The sequence below is a fragment of the Fulmarus glacialis genome, unplaced genomic scaffold (assembly GCF_000690835.1).
Source record: "Fulmarus glacialis isolate BGI_N327 unplaced genomic scaffold, ASM69083v1 scaffold39489, whole genome shotgun sequence".
Taxonomy (NCBI): Eukaryota; Metazoa; Chordata; class Aves; order Procellariiformes; family Procellariidae; genus Fulmarus; species Fulmarus glacialis.
Window position 1 is genome coordinate 1 of NW_009234616.1, and position 22,674 is coordinate 22,674.

At 48.0% G+C, this 22,674-nt stretch overlaps 1 protein-coding gene across 1 annotated transcript in view; it reads left to right on the forward strand.

Moving 5' to 3' along the window:
• Positions 1–996: 996 nt before the first annotated feature.
• The window catches only part of SLC22A18 (solute carrier family 22, member 18), a gene marked incomplete at both ends in the record, with an annotated part of 54,942 nt that continues 33,264 nt past the window's right edge, over positions 997–22,674 (forward strand). Inside the window, 3 exons of the mRNA XM_009585702.1 lie at positions 997–1,094; positions 3,731–3,876; positions 4,639–4,771. Of these exons, the coding sequence (XP_009583997.1) occupies positions 997–1,094; positions 3,731–3,876; positions 4,639–4,771 (377 nt within the window). The remainder of the gene's footprint in view (positions 1,095–3,730; positions 3,877–4,638; positions 4,772–22,674) is intronic.

Sequence of the window (22,674 nt, forward strand, 5' to 3'; positions counted from 1 at the left end):
CCAGCACCCCCAGGTCCTTTTCCACCAGCCAGTCCTCCTGCTCTCGTGAGCTCCTGGATCTATGATACGCTTGTCCACCCCTGCCTCCAGCGAGCCCGTGCCTTCTGGGAGATCTCTCTGCTGGTTTTGTGTCTCCAGAGGCAAACTGCTCCTTCTGGGACTAAACCAGCCCACGGTGCCCTGAGCCTGTAGGCTGGGAGAGACTTTATTTTTGGGAGATTGGTGTAGTTGATCACCGATGAATTACAGGGAGTTTGGGGACCTGGGTGCACAGCATGTACTGGGGAAACGGGCAAAGTTGGGGCACCTCCACACCTTCTGAGAGCTGAACTTGGCTGAGAGTTGTAAACAACTCTTAGCAGATGGCACAAAACAAAGACAAGAATCAGAAATAGCTGCCGCTTGAGCGTACAATTTTTAAATAGAAAACCTCACAGGATTGTGGCTTTTCAAGGTGTGCATCTGTGGGTTTTTTGCAAGCTTGGGTTGTGGATGTAGCATCCAGGTTATAAGTAAAGGCAATATTTTGCCCATATTGGTTTTGCATTGATCCCAGCTTGCTCCGTTAAACAATAGCTCCAAGACCTTACCACAGTCATCTCCTGGGTGGTGCTCGGGCTGCCCCAGCTGCGGGGTCTGAAGGCAGGAAGGCTACTTAAAATCTACCTCATCCCTCCCACCCCCCAAAAATGTTCAGCTGTGTTGGACTGCTAAAGGTAAAGGGCGGTTCAGATTTGTCACCTAGTGCAAAAATTGATGGTTTTGATCACATCCTCTTATCTTCATTAGCGGATGGTGTGGGATGGAGCCTTTTGGTCTTTACTAAGTAGCCTGTGACTAACCCAATGAACATTTCATCTGTAGGTACGGGGAACTGAAGGAAGTGCTTGCTTGGAGCTGTAGTCCTCTCCACACAGACATTAAGCTCTTTATTCAGAAATAAGGCATACTTCATTTCCCCTGACCTGTTGGGTTTTTTTTTTTTTTCTTTTTTAGTACTTGGCGAAGAGCCTAGGTTTGGATTCAGTGGGGTTTGGCTACCTGCAGACAACCTTTGGTGTCCTCCAGCTTGTGGGAGGTCCCATTTTTGGAAGGTAAGTGAGAACAATTCTCATGACCCTTTTCATAGCTGAAAAAGGCCAGGCATTTTTATACTTTAATAAAAAAACATTTAGTTCTGGTTCATGGTCCTGTTGAAATGTTTGAAGATTTCATAAATGGGCAAGGGGAAAATAAATACTGTAATTAGAAATACCGCAACATAGCAGCAGCCCTTATATTAACTTAGCTATGTTTTAATGACACACATTTAAGCGTAACGATATACTGGGAACAGGCTTAAAACATCAGAGTCCTCAGAGCTCAGGTCCTAACGGCTTAATCCTGCAAACGTTTTATAGCCATGTGTAACCTTAGAAATGTCTTGTGACTGGGAAACCGAAAAAAAGAGGGTATTTGTTAACGTTAAGTAGAGCTGTCAAGGAAAATAATTGAGGGTTGTGTTATTTCTGCAGCTGAATCTCACTGTATCTACATCAGCATTTAATACAAAGCTAGACTTGCATGAATCTTTAAGAACTGATGCATCTCTAAGCTCATCTATCACAATAAGAGAAGAGCGGAACAGACTCGGGTTTTCTGCCTCTCTAGCCCATGGGACGCATGCTCCTGTTCCTAACAAAATGTAAACGTCCCAAAAAAATTCGAGTGGTGGGGGAATGCATTCCCAAAAAGCAGAAAAAAATTGAAAGAGCAGTGTAATCCAGTGATAGGAAACTAAAATGAGGCTGAGAAAATCTAGCTTTTCTTCTTAGACCTGCTACTGATCAACAAAGTAATAAATGGTTACGGAGCTGGCGTGTGCCTCAGTTTTCCTGCATGGGATTTACCATTCCGGTTGATGTAGATTGTGAGCTCTACAAGATCCTCTGGTACGTGGGGTGTAGCACTTCAAGGATCTGATCTCCAACAGCCCTTGGACACTGCCATAATACACATTTTAAAATTAATAACAGTAACATTAAATTCTCCAGTGCAGCTTGGAAGAAAATGCATTCCTAAGAATGGAGATGGTGCAAAGGGCCCAATTTGAATGCTTTTTCTATTAATATACAAAACTAGAGTAATATTTCGATTCTGGATCTGGTGCCATCTGAAATCTGGTTTTCCTCTGTGCATGTCATTCACTGATGTCCAGAAGAGATGCTGAAGGGAAGGAAAACGGCAAACCAGAATCTGTCTGGGTCTGGGCTCCCACTGGTGTAGATGGGACTGAAGGTGTATATTGCCAGATTGAAGCCAAAATTTGCAATGTAGGTTTGAGATAAGAAGGATTTTCCTAGTTGTGAGGCTGCTTTGACCTCAGTGTGAAGGTAGCTAAAGAGAAAAAGGGGATAAGAGAGAGAAAAATGTGTAGGTTAGGTCAGTTTTCCTTGTGCTTCTTGCCTGATGCTGCTAAACAGCCATGAGCAGACGAAGCACTGAATTTGATCTTAAGGAACAAAACCAAAAAAGCCCTGGACGATCTAGTTAATCATGGTCTTTGGGTTACAAACAGCTAATATAAACTTCCCTGGCTTTCATGTAAGCAGAGAAGCTTTGACCTGTACCTCTTCCTTAACACAAACCCCTTTAATTACTTATGCTTGGCTTTGTAGACCAGTCTTGGCATTTTTTTCGGTTGATCCCTTTAGTGTAAGCACAGCTAATTGCTATGCAAGGTAACATTCATCTGCTAACTGTAATATGCAACTTCAATAAAAAGAGGGAAGGAGGAATTAGAGTGAAAAACTTTATCTAAGACCTATTTTATGGTCATCTTAGTCCAAATTGCTCAGAACCCTTTCTGTGGTACTCTTGGACTTTGTCCATCTTAGCTTTTTAAAGTATCTTGGAGTTGAATAAAACCTGAACCAAAACCTCATCTGGCTCTTTTGGTTTTTTTCCTCAAATAGAAGCAAACCTGAGTCACTACTGTGAAGATTTTATTGAACATAAATAGAAAGCTAGCTATTTATTTTCTTTAAGTAGTGCTGAATGAGAAACGTTGCTTTGAACATCCTCTGGAAAGACACTGGAATAACTTCTATTGCCATTGAACCTGAACTAAAAAATTAGCTAGCCTGATTCCCTGGTCTGAGCCAACTCTAAGAGTCGCAAAGGAAAATTTGAGGGTGCTATGTGCTCTGAAGTGATAATATTGAATGAATTATTGAGCTGAGCTGCCGAAACTGCCTCTGCCTGTGGCTGGTCTTGAGCAGCTCAGAGACAAATCACATTTATTCATTGAAATGCCAGTGGAAGGGATTTAAGCAAGAATGTGTTATCTTGGGCTTACAAGGGGTCTGGATACAGGCTGAGCAGTGGCAGCCGTCTGCACGTTCCCTTGTTACACCAAAGTGTCAGTGCCCACTTTCCCGGGTGGGAACTGCTCCTTGCACTCCTGCTCCTCCAGGCAAGGCTTCCAGTTTTGGGGGGCTTGGTTTGAGGTATATGGGGGTTTGGGGTTTTTTTTTTTTTGCAAGTAGTCAGCAGTGAAGAGTGGTTACCCAGTGAGCTGAGCTCCTCTGAATATCTAGTCCTTTTCTGGGAACAGCACACTTCTGAGAATCTGATCAGCACTTCCCGGGGTGGATAAATGCGAGTGAGGTGACCGTGCAGCTCCATCCATCGTGCTTGTAGTGACCTGCACGGTCCCACTTCTGACAACCTTGTACCATTTCTGTACCAGGTTTGCGGATCAGTTTGGCACCCGAGCTGCCTTAATTCTCTCCTGTGCGTCTGGAAGTGCCTTCTTCCTGGTCATGTCCATCTCCACCAGCATCCCCCTCCTCTTCCTCTCCAGGCTGCCAGCAGTGTTCATGCACGGGCTACCAGGTAAGGTCGGTCAGGGCGGAGTGACTTTCCAAATGGGTTTTTTTGCCCGATTCCTCTCTTCTTGCTCATGTTGCTGGAAGTCAACAGGCTCAACAGCATGAAGGAAGCCAGGAGGAACATTTGATGGTTGTCAGGGGTGAAATGGTGAGAACACGAAGCAGCAGGTGTATTGGTTATGGAAAGCAGGGCTGGTAGCCTGTAGTCCCAGGTCCATTCTCCTGTATGATCTTGAGCAAATTGCTTGGACTTCACCGTTCAGATGCGGGTGATGAATACTTGCTGGCAGCAGTGCTACCCCAAGCTTCTCAGCTGCCTTCTTGTAACCAGGATATTTTATAGGAGAGCTTTTCCCTTTCTTCTGGTAAAATGAGCATATTAGTCAAAACGAAAGGTGGTTACAAATGTACCTTCCATTACTCACCAGCTGTTCTGCTTTAGTTGGCCTTTCCTAGATGTTTCTAGTAAAAACCATATCACAACCTTTAGCTACCAGAAGTCTGTGTAACTCGTGCAAGAGGACTCAAGTTGATAGGGTGTTAAGGCTCTTCTTGCCACTTGTGACGTGGTTTATTTGAGTGGTTTGAGTGTTTTGTTTCCTGCGACTGACGAGCTGAACCAATTCCACTCAGCAGCGTGCACGAGCATTTGCCCTGGGGTTGCAAGGACTGTTTTGTGGCAGGTGCTGTTCCTGTGGCCTAAACACTTATACCCACTGCTCAGACCCTGTGACAAGCTTCTATCAAGGGATTTGTTTCCCTGCAGGTGCTCAGAAGCTTATTACAGACCTGACGACTCCTTCCCAACGCGCTGACGCTTTGGGGAAGCTGGGTCTTTGCTTTGGAATAGGCATCATCATTGGCTCTGCCCTGGGAGGTGTCCTCTCCACCGCATTTGGGTGAGTGGTCCACTTGTTCGGTGTTGGCCTTGTTGCAACCATTGAGGGAGCTGCTAAGGGGTGTTTTGCTTCCCCCCCAGCTTTTGATGGTATCTTACTGCTGGTGGCAGTAGAGGATCGTACCAGAACTCAAAATCTGGCTTTCCATACTGCTACAAAGAACTACTCCCAGTGTTTTTAAGGGGACTTCGTTGAAAATCTCATCTTCTGTCTACTTAAACTGATTTAAAAACAAGTTGAAGTGAGAAATGGAGTCTATCTGTCTCCCAGTTGTCTTTTCTTTGGAGCTGAGCGTGCTGAAAAGCAGCCCATATTGCATCACTTGCTTTTAAGAAACGGTGTTGAACAACCGAGAAATGGAAACCGGGAGGGGTGTGAAACTCGTGGGGAAATTGGGGTGCTTGGGGGATGCTCAATGTAAGACCTTGGGAAAGGGGAAAGCAAGCTTGGGAGAGTGGGGGAAAAGAGTGAGGAGGTCTAGCCCTGTCGCAGCAAGATGAAGCATGCCTGCTGCTTCCCTGTTTGATTTCCACAGCCTGGCACCTTGTAGTGGGCTGCCACCTTCTCTTCTGTGCTGCAGTAGGAAAGAAATGCCTGATCTTACTGTATTTACCGGTCTCTGTTCATTATTAGTAAAGGAAGGTCAAAAGGTGTGGTGTGTCGGAGAACTTTGCAGGCAGGGAAGTGCAGGTGGCTGTGATCTTCCTGGAAGATTCCCCAGCATTTCTCTGGTGGGGAAAAAAAAAAATATCCCTTGTGAACTTTTGAGCGTTTATTTTGCTCTGCTTCTTTGATTATGGACACTTGCTTCTGCAGATTCTGGTTAGCATGGAAATAACTTTTTGCAATCTTTGCAAGCATTATAGCTGCTCTACAGCGTAGGATAGAAGTTAAAAATCATTAGGGGGAGCTCTGGTTTTCAGGAATTGGGCCCCACTCCCCTCAGTTGTACAGCAATGCTATCTCATTAAAAATCAGTTTTCATGAACTTCAGGCAGCTAAGTCAGATGTCACTGATTTTTTTTTTTTCATGATCCTTTTCCTAGCGCCATAAGCACTGCGGACTGTACGTGGTGCTGTGTCACCTGGGCATTTTTCATAGGGCACACTCAGTTACGGTGCTGGGCGTCGTGCGTCGGTCTCTGAACCCTGTTGTGCATCCACATGCATTCAGGTGCTGCAGTGATGCTACTTTGCATCTCAAATCTTTGCAAGGTTAATTGAGTAGAAGATTTTAACCTCGCCGCCTTAGGGAGTAGCCCCTGAAAACTCTGTTTGCTGCTGTACCGTGGCGGTGTTGGGCCAAATTAATTGCTGCAGACAATCTCAGGAGTTTTCTTCCTCTTGCCTGAAACCCGAAAAGGTTTTCCTTAATTCTTTTGTGCTTGGTGCCTGTTCCGTGTTGGCCAATCGACACAAGACTAGCTAGGAGGATTCATTTTGTAGTTGTTATATGGTTACATAAAATGAAAATTGGGCATGTACATAATATTAACTAATTCAGGATTTTAAAGTATTTATAGATGTTGATGGTTGAGTGGGGTTTTAATAGGTATCATTTTTAATCAAATACAGTGATTGTATCCCTTCTGTGTGTTAACTGCCTGAAAGTAAAGGTTACCTCAGTTCTCAGCTTCATCTTTGGTTATATGCCCATATTTAAACATCAACATTCAAGTAGCATTGTTATCTAGCAAAAATTTATGGGGTTTCACTTTCCAGCGTGTGCATCAGTCGCTGGTTTATAGAAAAATCAGGAGTGGGAGAGAATCCCCTGTTTCAGTTAATTAGTTAGAGACGCTTGAATGCAGCCCGGCTTCTGGATGTCAGGGCTTGGTGCTGTCAGACCGCAAGGTGCTTCCAGGCTCCCCAGCTCGCTGCTTATTTTGAAAGTTTCTGGCCCTTAGGCTTTGTGCAACGTAACACTGAGAAAAGGGAACCTTGCCCCTAATTATGGGAAAGTAAGGGACCTGCACCTGAAAACCGATATCGCTTTCGACTTTCCCGTCGCAGGGGGTTGTTTCCCTCGCATCCGGCGGAGGGCAGCTTCGGCTCGCAGTTCACATGCTGCCGCTGGAGCATCCCGTCGCGGAGGTTTTGGGGCTGTTCCTGCCATCCCATAGCAGGACTGGGGAAAGCAGCCTGTCTGCCGGCAGCATTTGGTTTTCTCCACGAGGATCTATGCATCCCCCCTGGAAGGATGGTGGGAATTCCCATTAACAAGGGACAAAGCCCAGCGCGCTGGCAGGACCCTTCTGACCACCCTGCTGTGCCGAGAGTTGGTTTGATTTTATAAACAGCAGCTCCAGGCTGAAGGACTGCACAGAGAGGCCACTCTGGGCGTTTGGTAGCCGCCTTTGCCACAGCCAAATCCCACCTTTGCTCTGACACCGTCCTTAGCTCCTCTGCCAGATTTCTGTGCAAAGATTAGAGGAGCCAGTCTATTGATTTTTAGTGTTTTGTCTGATATTGGTGGTGAGTGGGAGTTCAGCCCTGCGAGCAGATGAAGACAGCTCCGTGCCACGGAACAGCCCCCAGCGCATCCCCAGCGCCTCTGGCTGTGTCTGCAGCAGTGACCTGGAGGGAAAGGAGTGGGTGTCGCATTATGGACGCACCCAAGGCTCCTTCGCCCTGTATCCCACAGGTTGGCTGTTAATCATCCCTCCCTGTTTCCCACATTTGTACAGGAAGGCTCCAGCTGTACTTGGAGCTGCGTAATTGCTTCCATTTTTTTTTTTCATAGAAGAATGACCCAATCTCCTTCCTTTGAAAATAAGCGTTTCTGCCGTGTCATGGAGCAAAGCTGGAGATTTCTGTCCACTCTGCATTCTTCGCTCTCCCTCACCACAAAGCTGGCCCACGTTCCCCGTCTGTTGTTGACAGCATTATTCATATGTTACAGTGGTTTGTATACAAGAGAGGGGTAGAAATCAGTCTCAGTTCCTCAGCTGATGTCATTTTGGTATTATTCCACTGTATTGTATTTACCATTGATGTACTTGACCTAAAGAGCTGGTCTGCTGTTGTTTTCATTGTTGGAATAATATTTGTCAACCCTTATTTATTAAGGGAGCCCCAGGGAAGTTGAATGGCTTGTTCTGATTTGCATAAGATTTTCTGAATGTCAGATGCTGACCTCCGCTCCTAAGCTGCAGCCACCAGCTCCAGCCCTTCCTCTTCCTCTCTCTGAAGTACTACACTTTCCCCCCATGTTTTCCAAAACTTTGAATGAAGCTGTAGCAAAGGAATTGTGACTTTTAGTCAGACGTGGACATGTTTCATCTGTGAAATGCGGCTTTGCCTTTTGCAAATCAAGGAGCTGCTTGCCAGCTGGCTTCACCCTACCAAATTTACTTGCTGGAGACCTTGCTCTTAATATATAGCCCTGTCCACCCACCCCTGTACAAACAGGGCGTACAGCTGTGAAGAACGTGCTTTCTATGGACAGGGTGATGGTCAGGCAAATTTACACCACCCGAGGATCAGGTATAAGCCAATTTATTAACACAAGCAGTTGTAATCTTAACCGTTTGGAAAATGTTTTCATGTTTGTATGCTGCTTTTTTCTTTTTTAAAATTGGTGTTTTCTGGTCAATGATCAGTTGGATCAGGATTGTGGATACAAAATACCTAACTTGAAAATAACTCCTGTAGTTCAGTCGAGGTCTCTAGGTTCTTGGAGAGTCTGCAAGCTCCATCACAGCTCATCCACAGAAGATGACTATGAAAAGGAGCTCTGTTTGCCCTCTGCGCGTCTTCCCCCCTCCCTGTACGCTTACTGGAAAGCTGTTAGGGGACCACAGGCTGCAGGTGAGTGTGTACCCCTGGAGAGAAGTGATATGGTATTTGTAGTAGGCTTTTGTGGCAGCGCTGTGGGTGAAGGGTGAAAGAAGAAGGCTGGATTAGTCTTCAAAAGTGGAAAGATGAGCCTAGGTAGTTAATTACAGAGATTTCATCCTTTCTTCTGGGAGTATGATTAATTGCATTTGGCTTCTTTCTCCTTTCTTTCTAACAAGGACGTACAGAAGCTTTGCTGCATGACCCAAGATTTGTTTGCTTTCTATGGACAAGGAGAGGTTTCTTCATTTCAGTGACTCAGCTGTAGGCTTAAATCTCTTGGAGCAATTATTCTTTTGAACTTGGGATTTTCCTGGCCAAACCCCTTTGGTCTCTTATTTAATATTATTACAGCAGGCTTTGGGGATAGTTTTTTTTTTTCCTGGCTGTGCTATTATCCTTCTTCCTCAAGGGGAAAAGAAGGAGCTTGTTCGCCCGGAGTAGGGAATTGCATTTCTTTTCAATAACCCATTTGAACAATGTCCTCTGGCAGGGAATTTCTCATTGCTTCACGGCAGAGTGGAAAGACTGTGGGTGTTGAAAGGGCTGAAGGTTGGGAGCTGGGAAGGCGGGTGGGAACATGGCAAAGGGTGAGAGGGTTGCACTCCATTTCGGGACAAAGCAGGGTATTCTGCTGCCGGGAGCTGCTCCTGCTCCCTTCCAGTAGAAACCGTGGTATTTCTCTGCCAGGGATGATGTCGATTGGCCAAGCAGCGTGGATCAGTGATGCTTGTACAGGCGTTGCTTTGTCCTTTGTGTCAAGGGACTTTGGGGAGAGGGAGGTGGTCTCTGCTTGCCAGCAAGTCATCCACGAGCTGCAACGCGGTCTGTCACCGTCGGTCGAGCTCTCTGGTGCCTTGGGAGAGATGGGGAGGGAATAGTGAATGGGCTGTTTGTCAAGGAGCTGATGGTTTGGGGAAGGCACAGAGGACCTCAGCTGTGGCCTTCTGTGGAAAAATAAACCAAAACAAAACAGGATCCAGAGATTCTTTTTCTCATTTACTCTGCATGACAACAATCTTAGTTTTGGAAGCCATGGTACCAAAGCTTGTCTCTAAGGTCTATGTTAACTGGGTCTGGATAGAGGATCATGCACATCATCCCTCCACAACTTATTGGTTCAGAGTTCAGGTCTAGGGCACTTTTCTCCTCTCCTTTACTCACAGCACCAGAGCTTTCTAGTTCTGGTGACTTGTTTAACCTATTCTTGAACCTGAGAAATGCCTCAGTGCACTTTGGGTGGAGTTCACCTAATCTTAGACATCTACAGTGGAGACAGCTACACCTAAATTTGCTGTTCAGAGTCTGTGTGGTTGATGGAGAGGCACAGGCACTTCTACAGCACCATTTACCTCCTCATGAAGCAGGTCTGAAACAGCCCAGGGAACAGACTGCTTCGCAAGCTTTCTGCTTGCTTAACACCTGAGTCCCAAAGCACTAGCTCTGGCCATCAACACGTTGTGCCTGTGATCACAGTCCTGGAGTTTGATGCTGGATCACGAACATACCAGAAGTCACCAGGATGCAGGTCCTGAGCGCTTTCCCCTGTCTGTGCTGCCTTCACGCAACATACGCTCATCCCCAGCCTTTCCTTCCTGCAAACCTCTACCCCACCTACCACTTCTAGGCCACCAATTTTAGATTTGGGTCCACTGGCTTTCTCCTATTTACCCATTGGAAGACCACACTGACACTGCAAAGGTACCCTCGTTCCCCCTTTGCAGACCTTCAGTAAACCTGGCTCTTCCATCCTCTCCCTACAACCCCTGGTCTGAACTTCGGTGGAGGGAGGCACGATGATGGGGCTGAGAGCTCCTCTTTGGTCCTTCACCCATAGGTGGGGCCCTTTCCCAAGGGAGGGAGAGTGGGGTTCCGGGCAAGAGCCAGCAGCTCATGGGAGGGAGAGCCCAAGCCTTGTGGCTGCCCTCAAGGGTAAGGGGTATGGCTGAGGAGGGCTGGGCTTGGGTTGAGCTAACGGGGTGCCGGTTGGCAACCCCCTCCTCAGCCTTGTCAGGAGCTCCTCGTTTTCCTTCGAAACTCTCATTCCTACTCACCTTTCTGCAGGGCTTTGGCGGGAGGGCTGTGAGCGCGGCTGTGCCAGCTCACAGGGGATGTCCACCTGCCCCTTCTCCCCCCAGCACCCTCCTTCCTCCTGGGCATCTCTGCCCTTTTGGCTTAGCTGCTTCATCTTCCCAGGGAAACCATGACGAAAAAGCATTGGGGAAAAAAAAAAAAAAGGGGAGAAAGTATCCAGAACTTCCTCGTGGGGCTGGTTTGTGCTGCTTAGACAGAGAGTGGAGGTTTGGGGGCTGCTGGGAATTGACTTGCACCAGAGCCACGGGAAGAGGGACTCCTGGCATGGTTTGCCTGGTGTCCCTCGTGGGTTGGCAGTGGTCACCCCAGCAGACAGATGGTTAGGAAATAAAGGCGGGGGGGAAATATCTATGGGGGAGCTAAGGAAATTTCCCCGCTGCCTTCTCCAGCTTTCATCGCTCCTGTGCGCCGGGGGAGGCTGCCCTGCCTCGCCGCCCCATGCCTGGAGTCAGAAAGTGAGGGGGCGGCGGGTGAGCGAAACCCTGTTTTGTGCGCGTGGTGGCTAGATCGCAATCAAAAGCGCGTGTGTTTGTGAAGTTACCTCTGCTAAACAATTATGGATGTTTGAACACCGCTCCCCTCGGCCCGATGCTTTGGAAGTGCTGGGTTTCTGTGCGGCACAGTGCCCTGCCTGGTCGGTTGTGAGCTGTGTTCCTAACAGCCCCAAGTAATAAGTGAAAAAATGGGAAACGAAACCAAAAAACAAGCCCCAAAACCCGGAATTTTATGGAGAGGCACAAGGTATTTTGGGTCTGGCCTGGCTAGCAGGGGCAGCGTCGGAGGGCTGAACGTGCCCCTCACCGTGCAGGTTGCACAATGAGGCAGTGTCTGCTCATGACTCACTGGAGCTTCATCTGCTCTTCCCACTCCTGGAATATTTCACGACTGGGCAGCAAATCCAGCAGTATCACTGGGGGTTGAAATCCAGGGAAGTACTGCGTTTTTTGTTAACAGAAAATAGAAAGCACAGAACAGGTTGTGGTTAAGTCCCTGAATTGGGATTTGGGACTTGGCTCTGCCGCAATTTTCCTGTGATAGAAGTGAGTCGTCCCATCCCTCTGCACTGGTGTTCCTCATGCATAATATGGGGCAATGAGGTGGTTTTTCCTTCCCTCTCCCAATACATTTACAATATTGCTGTTTAGATTATGCAGCCTTTGGGATGCAGACTCTCTCTACCACAAGGTGTGCTCATGCAAATATCTACTAACCTGGAGGAACGCATCCAGTTTTTCCTGGATGTATTCTCTTCTTCATCCCCTGGTGTCCTGAGCAGGCAGAGTCTTTGTGAGCCCAGCTACCATCCCATTTTTTGGGCTTGTTTCTTTTTTTTTTTTTTTTTAATTGTTTATCAAAAGCAAGTGCCAGCCTTTTGCTGTTTCAAAAAAGCACCAGAAAAAAACAGAAAAAAACAGAAAAAAACCAGAAAAAAGCCGGCCCTAGAGCTCGGTGGTGGGGGAGTCCCAGAGGCCGGGAGCTGAAGTGCAAGGCTGCAGAGCTGAGCCCAGCAAGAGCTGGCAGAGGGATCTGGAGGGCATCGTGGGGTGGCACAACCTCCCTCCGTTCATGCCTGCACATGTCCGTATGGACAGCTCTCTCCTTTACATCTCCTAATCCTTTGGATTCAAAGGGTCATGCTTACATTTCATTCTGCTTCAGTGAACGAACCCAGCCTTGCGGTGAGGTTGGGGCAGGAAGGATGTGGTGCTTGTGTGTGGGAAGGACTATCAGACAAGGGAGGGAGGGAAGGTCGGGGTGAACGGAAATGTGCGGATTTGGCATGTGAAGGGTGGACTGAGAGGAGTTACGACTTGGGGAGCTGAGGAGTGAAACTCTGTGGGAGAAAGGCTTCGTGCTTTTAGATGTATTGGGTCATCTGGGGCAATAAGATTGGGGCATCAAGGGGCTTGGGCTGGAAGGAAGTAGTATTTCCAAAATGGACCTTCGTTTGCCAAGGGGGAAGAAAGAATGGGCCTGGGACGAGAACAAAATGCTCGTCATGCATGATCCCATTTACAGGATATTCTGTGTGTTGCACGACTCCCAGGACCTGAAGATCTTCAGCTACATTGCCAGGGATGGGTCTTGCAATGTCTTCAGGTGCAACCTCTTCAAATCACTGCTGCTCTCCCGTTTTCCTCCTGCCTGAAATATGGCTGCTGTAAGGGATGGGTGGAAAAGCAGCCCTTTCGGAGGAGTTTGGGGTTGGGTATTAAACCCTCCCCGGTGCTTCTCTTGGCCATTGCTGCCAGATTGATGGGACGAGCAGGAGGCTGGCGGGTGGATGGGGAGATGCAACACCCCGTTGTCAGGGGGTGCCGGTTCACCGTGGCCCTGAGTGAAGGCTAGGCTGCTCGGATGGGGTGCTCAGAGGGAAATAAAAAGGGTGTGACCTTTGCACGAACTACACCAGCTTCCGCGGCCCCACCCAGGGTTTCCGTTTCCCTGCAGTCTCTTTCTGAAACCCTGCTCACAGCCACTCCACCAGCCGGCGAGAGCCGAAGGTATGTGAAGCATTCAGGCAGTGAAAGCGGCCAGAGGGCAAAGGAGTTTCTGAATGGCCATTTCCAGGCTAACCCCAGTGCTTGTTGGGGCTTGTCTCTTTAACCATGGGTTATCACAGCCAAGGGAGAAGGTATTTCCAGCATCAGAAACGTTCTCAGTAGCATTCAGGTTGCAAGCTCCCGACCGCTCGGGCTGAGCCCTGTGCTGTGCCGCGTGGTGCAGCAGACGGGCTTCAGCACTGCTGGCAAGCAGAGATGCTCATCCAAGAGGAGGGCAACGCTAATGGTGCGACCTGAGAGGCCGGACACCATGGTGAGGGTCTATCCGTGCACAGGGCATAGCACTGTGTGTTGAGCCCGCAGTGGGCCTGTGCCATAGCACACGCAGAAGCACTCCCAGTTTGCTCAGCCGGCGTTTGCAGAAGGCAGGACAACATGCCCTGTAGGGTCGTATCCCATTTTGGGGGATATGGAGCAGCAGCTTTGGAGGAGTAGCATGTCTCGTGATTAACTGTTGCTTGGGAGGTGGCTTGGATGGCCTGGGAGAGACACAGACCCTATACTTTCATTAGAATAACTTGCTTTGCTTTACAAACACGTAAGGGGCTCTGCTCTGCTCTCCAGCTGCCCTCTACAGCAGAAGCACAGCGATCAGGCTTTCCAGAAATGACTGTGATTTTTCTTTCAGTCTCCCACTTGGGGATGTCTAACGTGGATTTTCATAGGATAGGAATTCAGCACTTTTGGAAATCTGGTCCGTTTAAGGTAGTTTAGGATCTGAAAACTTTGAATATTTTTGAGCATCTGAGTTTTTCTTGTTTACTTGTTATTACAGCAATTGTTGCTTTGATTTTAGTTTATTTTTCTTGGTGGGGAGGGATTATATATCTAATCCTCTGTGGTCTGTATGCAGTATTAACTTTCTCAGTCTCACTAAATGTTCCTATATTCCGTGATATTCTAGGCTGAAACTTTTGGACTAATCACTTCTTTACAAAACTTCACTGTGAATCCTTTTGAAATCTGCACCATCTTTATTTTTATGGGATTTGGTTCATTTCTCTTTTACCCTAGGGTATGTGATCTGAGACATATTGAAGTCATTGGAAGTGTTTCCTTTGAGTTTGGTTTTAAATCAAGTTCTGGGTAAAGAAATTTGTAGAGGAAGGAAGGAAACCTCCAGAAACCTAAAAGATTCCTGCAGGATATTTCTTTAAAAAACCCAAATAATTAGAAATCCCCTTGGAAAAGGCATCTGGGGAGCATCTGAGCAATGCTTACAGGAGGCCAGAGTCTTAAATGCTGTTCTCAGACTTTAAAAGCAGGGGGGATGAAAGGCAATAATGGTTATTAAAGTTGAGGATGCTCATGCATCAGACGTTTAAGCTTACTTCCTACAGAAGCTCAGAAAAGCTCTTTCCTGATATAAAGCTGTGTAACAGATTATCTCTATTGTGTGTGATGGGTTTCTTTCCCTCTCTTTTCTGACTCTCCAGACACAGTTGGGTATCAGACAGATGATGGATCGATTCTTCTGGCTGATGTTTCCCAGTGTGGTCCTGGATGTTTCCCAGTCTTCCAGGAATTACTTTTCATGGCAGAAAGAGATCTGCTTCCAGATGGACCTATTGATGTTTAGAAAAAGAAATTTGAAACCATTTGTTGAAGGACTCCTTTAGGGTAACCGGAGGAGCCTGTGGTTGGTGACACCAGGCTCACGCCTCGCACTACACCCACGCGTGTTCTCATTGCATGCAATTACACGGTCTGGGATGTGTAATTGCCCGATTGTAATCTGTCCACCCTACCAAAAGTTGCATCATTTTGATTTTGCCTGGGTGCTGTGTGGCAACACTTTTCAAGTGGAGTCTCTTGGCCTGTGAAGGATTCATAAAGTTTTTCCTGTGCTTTTATATAAAGCCTGATTATTATTTTTTTAATTGTTTTATTTCTTGGGGATGGAGGTTCAGCTGTGGCAGGGAAGAATCTGCAATAGGTAGAAAACTACATCCGTGGCGCAAAGTGCTCTGAATAGCAGTGGAGCTAAATTGTTCGAAAGGTTTCCAAAACACTAACACTGCCTTGACTATTACAGCATCCAGGGTGAGCAAATCCCATTTGCCCTTCTCCAGCTGTGCCAGTTCATCCCATTCTGTGTTGGCGAGAGGCTGGGTGCCCACTGGGAAAGGGAAAGCAATCAAGACCCACATGCATTAGTCACCTACCTCAGCCTAACAGGACCCAAGATCAGATGATGCAAAAATGACTGTCAAATACCTATGTAGAATAATCCAGCTAGGGGATAAGGCCTCGCCTATCTGCAGGTCTGCCCTGAGAGGGGGACGCGGCAGCGAGCTCAGCGCCGGGCAGCGGCGGCACCCCGAGAGGGGGGAAGGCATGCTGTAACGGGGCAATGAAGCCATCCGACGGCACACCCAGGCACTCTTTTATTGTGGATGAGGATCTATTTCTGAACTTTGGAAATGAGCCATCCAAAAGTAAATGTTTAGTCAGCCTTGCAAGCTGTCTGAAATGCATGACATGCCTGTGACGGGGCGGTTTTATGGGGATGGGGCTAACCTTTCTTTGCCAAATGTGATTCTGCCATAAAGAAAATCCACATTCAGAAGAGACAGTAAGGGGTGGGCGAGGTTTAGTTTTCTGTCCTAGAGAACGGAGCTGTAAGGAAGAAAAGGGAGTCTGCCACTTCTGCAAGGACTCGTGAAGGGCATGGGGGGCTTCACCCGCCCTGGAGGTTGTGCCCTTCAAAACAAGCCCTGCGGCTTTGGCACAAAACTGAGAGTCGCTGTCAATATTTGGCTTGCAGGCATGAATGGAACCACTTGGTTTTTTGTTGGGGCAGGCTTCTTGCTTTGGCCAGGAGCTGCAACTGTAGCCTGCAAGGACAGGGAGAAGGCGGTGCAGTGAAAAGCAGGGCTTGGTCACAGTGCTGGGGATGCCATGGCTGCTGGAGCAAATGGGGACGTGCCGTCAGACACCAAACGGGCATCTCCACCTTGAGTCAGCGATCCAGGTGCATGCTTGGATCAACAGATCCAAGAAGCAACAGCAAGCTCTCGAGTGGGGCAGAGTGGGCCCACGGCAGGGCACTGGGCGGTGTGGGGCGAGAGTGACAGAGGGCACCAGCGGCCGAGCACGATGGCTTGGCCAAAACCCCGTTGAGTGTAGAAAGCCAGATCTCCAGGCTTTGGCTGTTGGAGACCTGCAGCTCAGACTGTGTGATGGTTGGGTCTGGGGCTGGGTTTTAGTTCATTTGGGAGAGGAGCGACTTACAAAATGTGGATCTGGGTTCAGGTTACAATTCTGCTCCCCAGGGCTATTCCAGGTGTTCAAATATGAACTTTTGGCCCAGGCCCATCTCTAATTAGGCATATTCTTTAAAAGTATTTTCCTTCCTCGGCTTCTGTGCTCTTGGCTTGTCTCCACTAGCCCTCTTTGCTGTGCTAGAGCACAGTTTGCTGGGTATATTAATTGAACTGTTTACACACCTGGTTTCCTGCAAGAATAGACACCTAGCTCCTTCTTTTGAAAAGTCTAGCCCAGAGGCTGTAAACAGGAATTGTGCTATGTCTGGAAAAGCTGAACTGCTGCTTATCTGCACTCCCTCGGGCTGTGGGAGCAGCAGCAGCTGCAGACATGGGTCAGTTGAGCATGGAAACCAGCTTGTACACTCTTCCCACCAGTCCTGTCCTCCCGCCCGGCTCAGGTCCTGCAGCAGCTGAGGAGCCACCTTCTCCGCAGGGTTATTCCCTTTTATTGTGATGGTGACAGGAGGGGCCCCACCTGGCATTTGGGTCAGCTCAGATGCATATTTTGCCTCTTCTGTGAAAGCTGAAGGTGTCATCCTGGAGTTCTGTCCTGTGCAGGACTGCTGATGGGACCTTTCCTCTCTTTTCATGGCTTTACCTTCCAAGGTTAGTTTCTGTCCAAGCTCCCCAAAAGCAGTGGTGGGTTCATCACCCCTTATACTCTTCTAGTCACGGCTGAGGGGCATCTTTCGTAAGCCATTGTGTGGCTCAAAGAATGATTGTGGAAAGAAAAGGTTGGTAAGGCTTGTGTAGTGTGGATCAGATGAAATGGTCCCTCGTGGTCTCTTTGGGCTTGAAATGTATAAGCATAAACAAGTGCCATTGCACAAATTTGATTTCAAGGTATAAGAGGAGGAGAAAGGCAGCACAAAATCACTTGGCCGATGCTATCAGGGATTTCTGCTTCTGAGTCAGGTAGTATAGGAAAACCCATAGAGCTTCCTCAGATGCTAAAACAGACCTTCAGACTCTGCTGGGGAGTCCCCCTTCACACCAGTGTGCACTCTGTACTGCCCTAAAATACGCTGATTTTGTGGACATGCTATCAGCTTCTGAATCCCACTTTGCAGCCGTTGCTTTACTGGGTGACATCGAGTTTTACTTTGCTGCTTCACTTCTTTGCTGAACATTACTTGAACTTCATCTCGAAGACACCAGCTGACCTCTGTGCAAGGCCATGACTTGGGAGGGTTGGTGTGCTGCGCCGTTGGCCGTCTGCAGGCTGTGGAGTGTGGTGCTGATGTGCTGGGCCTTGGCATCTTCAACTTTCCGTACTTCTTGAGGTTTCCAAAGCACTGTTGGTGAAGGCCCCTGGAGGAGTCCCCCCAAGGCAGGCCCTTGGGAAGGGGCGTGCAGATGCCTGAGCTGGGAATAGGGAACAGGAAATCAGATACACCTTAGGGCAAAATTTGCTAGCCAAATTCCAGTCCAGCTAGGAACAGAAAGTGCTGCTGTTCCCAAAGCACTGGGCTGGACTGGAATTACTCCAACAAGCCCCCAAAGGGGACACAAAGTAATCCAGTGGGGAATGGAAGAAGGCGTGATATTAGCTTTTTGAGCTCGTGCCCTGGGGGAACTCCAGCAACTCTGTCCGGGACCGGCACAGCTCCTAATCGCCCAGCAAGCAGTGACTTTGTCGTTGAACTTTATGCTGGCGTTGATTCCTGCTTGGCTGCTGAGTGTTGGTTATATGCCATAAGTGTTACGAGCTGTAAGGGCTGGGAAATCTCAGCTCTGGAAAGAGGCCCAGAAGGACGAAGGTGGCAGGCACTTTCCTCCAGACTTGCGTCAAAACCCTTCGCGGAGGAAGAGGAGAGGGCTTACGCTATCACCCCCGCTTACCTTTTCCTCCTGCGTAATTGTGCCCCTCTGCCAAAAACAGAAATTGGGGCTAGCTGGAGCCAGCGTGAAGCGGCATGACCGTTCGTGCTGTGCTCTGTGCTCCTGCTAATGGTATCAAATCAAGCAGGAAATTATTTTTGGAGCAGCGAAGCATGTTGAAACCCAGCAGAAGGCAGCTGTTTGCGTAACCGGAGTTGTGGGAGAGCTGCCTCCCTTGTTGCCAAGTGCTTGACTTCCTATACTGGTGAGAAACGGTTTCCCCGCTCCCGGCGGCGTGAGCAAATCCCCTTAGGCTTGGGAGGCTGGGCTTGGTCCAGCATCCATCATTCCTGTAGCGCCTGCTTCACCGCTCTGAAAGTCCCCAGACGCTTTTCTGCAGGGGTCTGAACTACCCGATTCTGACTCCTTAGATCACCGCTCAGCCCCCTCCTTAAAAACAAATGACCCGCAACATAAAGGGGTTTGTCCAGAGTTTCAAATGCATTTCGGTGAACTCTCAGCAGAGGTCCACATCTGGCAAATGGCCCATGCTGGAAGTGAAACATTAGTTCTGCCTCAGTCTGAGCACCTGCGCCGTGTTTTTACACCCAGGCTGGGTTTCCAGCACCGGTTCGGTGCCCCGACCGTACCCGCAGTGCTTGGGCTGCCTTCACAAGGATGCGTCCTGGCATGCAGCTCCTCTGGCTGCACTTCAGCAGCTCCTTTTCAATTTGGCCCTTTCAGCAGCTCCCAAGTGTCTAGCAGGGGCTTGACTTTTTTTTTTCAGGGGGTGGGGAGCGGGTCTTGGCATGCTGCTGCTTTTTCACTCTCTGGCAATACCATTTGTACCTTTTCTTTCTGCTCCGTCACCGCAAGCTTGTGTCCGGGCACTGGCCTTGCCTCTCGGAGGTGGCTCCAGCTGTATGTTGGTGGATCTCCTATGCAAACAGATTTGTCACCCTGGGCTCTGCTTGGTTCTTACACTCTCATACCAGAGCAGAAATAAATCCCTTCGGTCCTACAGTGAAAAGTTATGCCCTGTAAAATAGCATCGTTAACGTGGGTCGTAGGATTGCGTTAGCCAGAAAGAATGAGATAAAGCCACGGCTGCAGAGACGGCAATTGACCTGGTGCAGATGGGGCTTAAATTCCTGCCCCCCAAATGCGATGCTTCTGCTCAGAAGGGAAGGACCAAGCCAGCGCAGAGAAGTTTCGAAAGTCGCCATGGGGGTATAAAGCCTTTTTTGTTTGCGGACTTATTATGTCATCCCTCGGTCATGCAAATGTCGCCCCAGAAGAAAGGCTTTTTCACATTACTGCCTTGTTCTGGAAAAGTCCCTCCCTGATTATTCATGACCGCTGACTCCTTCAGCCGTGTGCCCCTTTCCTAAGGGCTGTAGGGTGGAAAGAAATTCCCTGACGCAGTGAAAGACAGGAAAAAATCCAGTGCACCCGAACTGAGTCAGTCTGAAGTATTTGTGGCTTTCCAGTTGGGTAATGGAGTTCTCAAGCAGCCCATTTATGGTTAGAAAAGGTGTCTGTCCTGCGCCGGGTTGAAGTTTGTTACCGTTACACGAATGTCCGTCGGCAGTAAGACCCCAGAACTGGGGTGATGAGCAGGGCGATTTCCATACTCTATAAAAGTCGTGGTGAAGTAGAATAAAAATTAATTTTTTTAAAAAAGCTGTCGTTTCACTTTATAGCAACCTTTCAACATAAGCGCTTGACGGTTTTTGGGCGGTTTGGTAATAGATGATGGAGCCTTTTATTTCTGCCTGTCCCATCCATGTCTAGGATTGCAGCTGTCAAATATCTCACTGTCTAGGGCTGTTTAGTGCCTCGTGTTTTTAGTTGCGAATTCAATTATTTCCCCCTTGCCATTTAATTGCTCCCTGTGGCATCGTTATGCCCCACACCTTCAGTTTTGCTTCATTTGGTTTGGGAGGGGGACAGGCTGGGGTGGGTCCATCGCCAGCGTGCTCCCTGCCCTGCCTTTCGGCTCTATTTCTTTTCTTTGTCTGTGCTAAGCTGACCCTCCGTTGGCCTATGTCTTTTGTGCCCGAATGAGGGGGTTAAAGAAAAGCGGTGGAACCCCCCTGTTTGGTGGCTGCTTGAACTGGTCCCTCAGGCTTTGCCTGCTCCAAGGCCATCCTATGGTCTACAGTGCTTCAGCCCAAATTTCTTGGGACCTAAATTGAAGCATTTATTAAGTTGTACCCTAAAAGGGAATTACATTTCCTGACAATAAAATACTATCCATCCCATCAAATGAAGTTACTATGAGCCTTAGAGGCTAATATTCCTGCAATGCAAAAGAAGGAAGCAGCTGCAGAGTTTGAGGAGCAGTATACTAAATTAATCTGTTTGAAACCACTAAGGTAAGCCCTATTTCCTCAGATGAATGCCGCAGTTATGTCTGAAGCAGTGCCTCTATTTCTCTGCTGATATTTTATCGAAGGGTAGCTGTAAGGAAGGGTTTAATTTCTTTTGTCGCCTTATCTCTGGGAACCACTTCAGTTCCGTTTCAGTGACGTTCTTGGGAAGCGTAAGACTAAAAAGGGGTTTATTGTGTCTTTGAACTGCCTTTTGCTCTGAGGAATGAGGATATAATTGTAATGTAGGAAGGACAAACTGAACATGTTCAGGCTTGTCCTGCCTGATCTTTCCCCGTTTCTTTTATTTTCCTTCCCCCCGCCCCCCCCCTTGCAGCTAGCACTCACAATCGGGATTTTCCAACCGATAAAGTCTTGGCTGGCCTAGGGGCTAATATGCTCTTAGCTAAACGAGCTCTCTGGACGGCTGGATGTGCGGTTTCTTTTGATGCCAGCCAAGACCAGGGTTCGCCACTTTATTTGTGTTCGCCACCAGAGCATCGATCTCTCACTGTTCGTGTCTGCGGGAGGAGTGCAGAGGGAGTCTCGGGCAGATGGCTTTCATATTCCCTCTGGGATAATTTTTTCCACATGGTTAGTGATCTTTCAGTACTCTCTTCTCTTTTTTGGTCATGTTTGGATTTTACGAGAAATAGGTCTGTGGAAGAAGTTAAAGGCCAATATTAACCAGACTTAAAGCAACCCAGAAAGAACATCCCTGAAGCCTTCAAATGCGGTGGTGTTTTGCTTTTAGGAACTCTCATTATTAGTATAGTTGAAATACAGGGTTTGTTGGCTATATCTGTAAATACAATAAGTTGTGCTTAGTTGGTGTCATTTAATAAAAAATTGCCTTTCTCTGAGGCTAGTTTATCTAGTCTTGGTCTGAAGCAAAGATTAAAGATGTTGGTACTGAACCCATACCATCTTTTTTCTTCAACTGCTGCTACCCGATGACTTGCTAAAGAGAAAGGAATTTAAAGGCCTTTCCTGCTGCTAATCCCTATCTCTGTTCTATGGCTGGGCTCTTCGTACTGGGTGCTGCCATTTTGGTGGGTTTTGGCAGCCATCATAGCTACGCTGCTGATGCTGGGCCTCATCCTGTAAACCATTTTCAGCTCTTACTGACTTTGCATCTTTTCCATGATGCCCCCGGTTGATCTTTTCCAACCCTTTTCCGTGATGCTCCTGGTGCAGCCGGGATTGCAGCATTTCTCACCAATTCCTCAGAATCCACATGGCCTGTTTTACTTTGACCCTGTGGTTTTCACTCAGTCCTTCCTCAGACAAGTTGCCACTGACTCAAATTTGTGCTTTAATTGAGTCAGGGCTCCAGGATGCACCCCCGGGGCGAAGCCTGTTTCTGGGGCAGCTGGTTCCTGTGGAGCTGGGCCAGCCGACACCGGCGCGTGATGGCAAGGCTTCTCGGGAGGAATTCTTGAAACAGTAATAGGGATGTCACGCACTTCCAAAACGTGTGCTTCTCCCGTCAACGGTGTTGTAATACGTAGTGCTGGTGTCGCGTTGTCAGGGTGCTGCGAGGCGCAGCACGTTGTGGGTTCCTGTTGCATTGGTGTTGTGGCGGGGGCAGCAGAAAAGGCTTTTGGGGGATCCAGGGAAAAGAAAGAGGAGAGGAAAAGTGTGCTCCACTGGTCTGAGCATTAAACTTGCATGCGAGAGACCTGATTTTTAAGGCTTTTTTTCCATCAGGATCTTTATGGGACCTTACCAGGGCACTTTGGTTTTCTGTGCTTAATTTCCCCGTGAGTACCTAGGGGGTGTTTGCACCACTGCCACCCATGTGGGGATGTTAGGAAGATGAATTGTGAGGTTTAAAGTGTGAGTTTTTCAGCTGCTATTGCATGAGGTCTGTCTCTGTATGTAAGAAAGGAAAGCTTTATATAAGGACTATTATGAGGACTGATGTGGATCCAGGTCTGGAGATC